Source organism: Oenanthe melanoleuca, chromosome 4, assembly GCF_029582105.1.
Source record: "Oenanthe melanoleuca isolate GR-GAL-2019-014 chromosome 4, OMel1.0, whole genome shotgun sequence".
In the NCBI taxonomy this organism is placed as follows: Eukaryota; Metazoa; Chordata; class Aves; order Passeriformes; family Muscicapidae; genus Oenanthe; species Oenanthe melanoleuca.
The window spans coordinates 1,266,504-1,272,503 of NC_079337.1; the positions used below are offsets into that span (position 1 = coordinate 1,266,504).

Sequence of the window (6,000 nt, forward strand, 5' to 3'; positions counted from 1 at the left end):
CTGACAGCCACACTCCTCCTGTGCCACCTGCTGACTGCTGTGCAATGCTGCACAAGAGTGTCCAGTGTTCACAGCTGAGATACTGCAAATAATATGGGAGAGGGATGAGGCAGAATGCCAGTCAGTCATGGTTTCCTCCAAAGTACTCTGCCCTTCCCATTTTTTTACCTGTTTGGGTGGGGATCCAACACAGAAAATGTCAAACCAATTCCCAGAAAACCCCCATGGCATCAGCCTTGAATTTGAGATTTTAACCTGGCTCGCAGGGAGACTGCTTTAGTCTAACATCTGGGTGTTATGGTTAAGATGGGAAAAGGACATTGCTCCTTTTCCCACCTCCTTTTAACACTGTTTCCAGTTAAGCTAGAGATTCCCTGTCACCACACTAGGTGGCACAGCTGACAGAATAACAGAGTCCCTGGGAGACACTGCCCTTCCTAGCAGCACCTCTGGCTGCTGCCTCGGTCACAGAGCTGGAGAGTAAACATCTGCCCTCCTCTTCTGGTTTTGGCTCTGAAACGTGCAAAGGTGTCAGGCTTGGGAGTCCTGATCTCTGGCCAGCCAGCTGGGAATTCCACAAAGTCTCGTGCAGCTTTTCCAAACACTCTCCTGCTTTTTCAATGCTCTCCCACTTGCTGAGCAAACAATGGTGCAATGGAGCCTGGTTCACAGAACACTGCTCTCCAAAGTAATGCCGCATCAGGAATGACTGCAGAACAAATGGAATTCTTGAATTAATCAGAAACAGAATTACATCCCTGAGACTTTAAGAATTTGTTTCCTTGCCCCTCTATTGCACAGACACCATGTCTCATTCTGATGAAAGCTTTAAAAAAAAAAAAATCTCAGTTCCATTTTGGAGCATTTCTGTTTATCTGGTTTGGAAATCCTCTAAGGAGACAGCAGTCTCCAAGTTCTACAGGGTATGAGCACTTCAAGAACTCCTAGAGGGGAAGGGACCAAAGCCTGATTCGAAGGGATAAGTTATGGTCTGCAATGGTCCATGCATTTGCTTCAGAAGAGGAACCTCAGCCCTCAGTGACCCTTCTCAATTCTCCCCTGTCCAGCATCTGTGATTCTAACACTCCATAACTGATCAGCAATTCAGGAGTTCCACCCTTAGGACACACTGAGACCCTTTTTTAAAAAAACAGAGACAGCAAATTAATTTTAGACACCCTAAGAGGTGTTGCAAAGCAAACAACTCGGCTGCTGCCTGCACAGGGGATCACAAGTAAAACCCACTACATCCACATAAACCACACTGCCTCTCAAAGGAAAGGGTCCTCTGGGGACTATGCAGGACTGCTGTGGGGATGTGGGTTATTCACCTGCCCTTCCCTGCCTGGCTGTGCAGCAAGCTTGTCTCTTTGTCACAAGCTTGGTAACTCCCTCTTTTTGTCATGATCCAAACGCATTTGTGGTATCAACAATTACACTGAGTACTCAAAGCAATTGGGGTGCTTTGCTTTAGTTTCTTCTGCAGGTACTGGGTGAGAAAGTCTGGCAACTGAAGAGGCCTGAATGAGCATGGAGATGAATAGCAGAGGAGACATTTGCTCTACTCATTAAAGCAGCACCCTGCCTTTCATCCTGTGCATTTCTGCATCTTTAAAATAAACCTTTCTTTAAGGAAAGTGTCTTAGTGTCTTCTAGGCTGGGTTTGCTTGATGCCTCTTCCTTCCTACACTGTTTTATCCAACATGCTTAAGGAAAGAAATGTGAGGGTAGCAGATCCAAACACTACCTACCTCTTCATCTGTGCTGAGGGCTGGCAGGAGGATTCCCTCCCAGTGTAATGCTACAGTAATTAATGGGTTGTGTCTGCTCTGCTGCAGGGAGGTGACTGGGAAGTCTAAATTGCAGTGCACACATAGTACTTACAGACAGCAGTGTGTAGGTGCCCCAGCTGGCAATCCCAGCTCAGCAAGGTGGTGCACACACACAGAGCAGGAACTGGCTGTTTTGAAGGCTAGGAAAGAAGGAATGTAAGTAAACTGCAAAAAGATCACCTACTCTGCAAAGTTTCAGTAGTTAGCACAGCCCATTACAGCCAAGGGTCTGTTTTAAGCAGCACATTGAAGCACTGACAGTGGTAAAAGAGAGTGCACCCAAGCCCTCAGTCACTGAGAAAGTGTCCAGGCACCTCCTGGCTCCACAGCTCTTTCCTTCCCTGTGCCACTGAGCAGGAGATGTGAGCAGTGCACTTTGAGCCCATGTCAGGACACAGCCCAGACAGCCAAGTACCAAAATAGACATTTTGCTTTACGCACCAGCTCAGCACTTTGCTGGAGGAGACGGTTCCTCAGCTACTGTGGTAAGCAAAGAAAGGGAAGATATTCAGCTCATGGATTCTGTGTCTCTGCACAGCCACCCTCCTCCATGCCAGCCAGGGAGCTGCCCCACGGAGGCTGCACACTTGTGCTTCTATAAATTCGATTGACATTTACTGTCCCTCTAAGCTGAGGGAGCGCTGCTCGGACTGGCACTGGAAGATTAAGAAGTTCACACACTGGAAATAGACTTACTGGGACATCCACTTAGCCATTCTCTTGTCTAATGAGATAGTGGGCAAAATCTCATCAGTGGGCTTTAGAGATCCAGTCGTGAGCACACCTTTGGTCAGATAAAGAGAATGGATTTAAAAAAGGTAGCAATCCTTTAAATAAATATTAAATTAAATTAAATATTAAAATAAAAAAATCAGAACCGAGTGGAACTGCCTATCCTCACTCCTTCCCTGGTGTTAATCTTTGTTATCAACATTTTCACAATTTGCCATTCCAGAATTGCCAATTCAAAATACAAAGTCCCAAGGTGTATTTACTTTCTTGGGTTTCTAGTACGGTTTATCTGTACAACCTCTTAATTTTGAAATTAGGTTTGACATCATCACCTCAAGAGTAGCAAAGTGAAGGTAAATGTAAATAAACATTAAATATCTGCCACGTTAATGGACTCTGAGCTCCTGGTAGCCCAAGAAGCTTCTTGGGCATAATACAGAGGCCAGGAGAGCAGGGCAATGTTAAGGAATCCAGTTATAGTCATTAGAGTATGATGAAGAGGTTACAAAATCAGTAGTGAATTCATCTCACTTCCCAAAGATACCAGAGCAGGACAGGATTTTCATCAGCACAAGCGTTAAAATTACCAGCAAATCAGTCCCCTTCAGCACAGCCCTGCTGGAGCATCTAAGCCCACCAGCGCTGCTAGAATTAAACCTCCCTGCGTGACCCTGCCTTAGCAGGGGGCTTAGGCTCAGATGATCTCCAGAGGTCCCTATCCATTCTGAGTAAAGGCAGACAACCGCTGCGGGTGCAAACTTTCTCCGCCCCGACTTCGGGAGTCTCTGCCTCCCCGCGGCGTCGGCGGCGCGGCCCAGCCCGGCCCCGCCCGGCGCGGGCGGCTCCTCCCCGGATCCCAGCGCGGTTTAAAGCGGCTCGGAGGGGCGGCCCCGCGGGTCCCGCCGCTGCAGCGCCCGGCCATGGCCCGTGACCGCGGGCCGCCCGTGCTGCGGCCGCCCCGCGCCGCCGCGCTGCCCGCCGAGCGCCGCGCCTGGGGCTGGCTGGGCGCGGGGCTGTGGCCGGCGCTGCTCGTGGGGCTGCTGGCCGCCGTGCTGGCCTGGCTCTGGTACGGCAGCGGCGACGGGCGGGCCGAGGAGGGCGGCCAGGAGGCGGCGGGCAGAGAGGGGCCCCGGCGGGCGAGCGCGGCGGCCGCAGGTACCGGGATGGCGAGGCGGGGCTGGGGGTGGCTCGGGCTCGCCGGCGCTCCGCTTAACCCGTTCTCCCTCAATGTCACCCGCAGAGGATGCTGCGGCGGGCGGGGAGCCGGCGGCTGCTGCCCCGTCCGGCCCTGGGGAGCCGGGAGAGGATCTGGCGGCTGTTTCAAGGGAAGAGCTTAACCACGTCCCGAGCGCTGCAGGTCCGGGCGAACCTGTGGAGCTGGAGCAGCTGATCCCGAAGCACGGTGTCACGGAGCCGGGGGAGCATCCGGCTGATGTGGCCGGCAGCCAGGCTGGCGAACTGGGAGCCCAGGTGGGACAGGCAAGTGACGGATGGTGCGTGATGAACTTGGCAGGAGCCTCTGAGGATGACTGTAAGGACAGAAGCGAGGAGCAGCCGTGTCAGCCAGCTGAGAGGAGGGACTTGGACCACGAAGAGTGGGAAGTTGTTTCTGAGCACCTGGTCGAAGGGAAGGATGGCAGCATGGAAGACTCGGACAGCAGGGAATGGGAACAAGGAGACTGCTGTGATGGGGACGCTAAAGCCAAGAGAGTCGCAGCCGTGCCGCCCATGTTCCAGAACATCCACGTGGCTTTCCGTGTGCACTACATCACCCAATCTGCAGCACAGCTCATCGGGGTCACGGGGGACCACGAGTGTCTGGGCCAGTGGCACAGCTACGTCCCCCTCAAGTGTGACAAGGATGGCTTCTGGTCCGAATCCATCAGCCTGCCCGCAGACACCAGGGTGGAGTGGAAATTTATCTTGGTGGAGAACGGGAAGGTCAGACGCTGGGAAGAATGCAGTAACAGGACCCTAGTGACTGAACATGAAGATCAAATTGTTCATCAGTGGTGGGGATACCATTAATGGGAAGATGGAAGCTGCTGATCTAATGGCAGACCTGCGTAGGTGAATCACTGAGCCCCTAACCTTAGGGGGGCTCCCCTTCTTCTCTAGGAGACCCTCTCAAGTGCAGAGCTCTGGAAATCCCGTATCGAACCACGTAAGCAGCAGATCTCTTTAGGAAACCTTTTGGCAACCTGAAAAATCAGCTTTGAGTGCGTGCTGAAGAGACACAAGGTAGGCTGAGAAGGCACGAGCAGCATTCCAAGCACCTGCCTGTCCAGGTGGATCTGGACCCTGGACTAGAGTTAGTGCTGCTTTGAGTGGGGCTGTGGGATGCATCGTGGTACCCACTGCTTGGGCTTGTGGAGCGCACTGGGAGGCGTGGTTACCAACACTGTAACAGGAACTTAAGTGTTTTAATTTATGTAATGTATTAAGGAAACAATAAACATTTTCAGATTTGACAGTTCATTACCAGCTGACCAGTGACCTCACTCATTTTGGTAACTTTGATCCAAGTGAGCCACTTGACCTGAAATCTCAGTGCTAAGCAATTGCTGAGAAGTGGCCCTCCCTCTTGTGAGTAACAAAAGGTTGAACCCCAAAATAGTTCATTCTCTACCCCCCACTGTCCAGCAATCATCTCGGCTCAAATGAAAGGCTTGGCAGGCAGCTCCCCTCCTGCTGAGGGGAGAGCAAAGGTCACAAAGGACTGTCTCGGCTTAATGAATTACTTTGTCAGGATGGGAGCAGGCTTTAAAAAAAACCTGGAATGCTGTGGTAGCTAGGGAATAGGGTTCTGGCTGGATCAGAGTCAGGTGGGATACTGAGAAACAATATCACAGGATTGTTAGCAAATACTTGGCTAACATATTTACAAAATATTGTAAATTTTTTTTTTTTTAAGACTAAGCTTTTCAGCTTGAATTTATTTTAAGTTGTGGCCTTCTAGTAAGCCAGATGAAGTAGAATACTTCCAGCTTCAGCTAGTTGGTATCTCTGTATTATAGAAGCAGAAAGCTGCTCTGCTTTCCTGCCTTTTGTATTTTTGGATACAAATACATACTGCCACTTGAGCAAGCTCCTCTTTCCACAATGCTGAACCAAGCCCTAGCCTGCAAACAGCCCTTCCCTTGTGTGAGCACAGTCTGGGAAAGCAGAGTTTTGTAGTATGCAAATTAGTACTTTGGGGTGGAAGTTGTACTTCAAAAAGCACATCACTGATCTAAATGCCTCTGCCAATTCCTTCCTGCTCTGTGTGGTGGAGCAGTCTGGATGTGTGAAATAGAATGGCTTTGGTGAAAGACTGGAAGATGGACTTCAGAGACTGACCTGCATCTGGTGGGTTCTTGGGCACAGTTGGTGGGACAGTGCTAGAGCTGCTGGGAAGAACAAGTGTTGGAAATGCTCTTACTAGCCGTTTGATACC

At 50.7% G+C, this 6,000-nt stretch overlaps 1 protein-coding gene across 1 annotated transcript; it reads left to right on the forward strand.

Annotated features, from left to right (window-relative positions):
- The first annotated feature begins 3,445 nt into the window (after window positions 1-3,445).
- Window positions 3,446-5,045, forward strand: STBD1 (starch binding domain 1). Its single transcript, XM_056489579.1, has 2 exons — window positions 3,446-3,719; window positions 3,805-5,045. Exons 1-2 carry the CDS (start codon window positions 3,485-3,487, stop codon window positions 4,590-4,592), a joined length of 1,023 nt encoding a protein of 340 aa, XP_056345554.1. The 5' UTR covers window positions 3,446-3,484; the 3' UTR covers window positions 4,593-5,045.
- The last annotated feature ends 955 nt before the right edge of the window (window positions 5,046-6,000 follow it).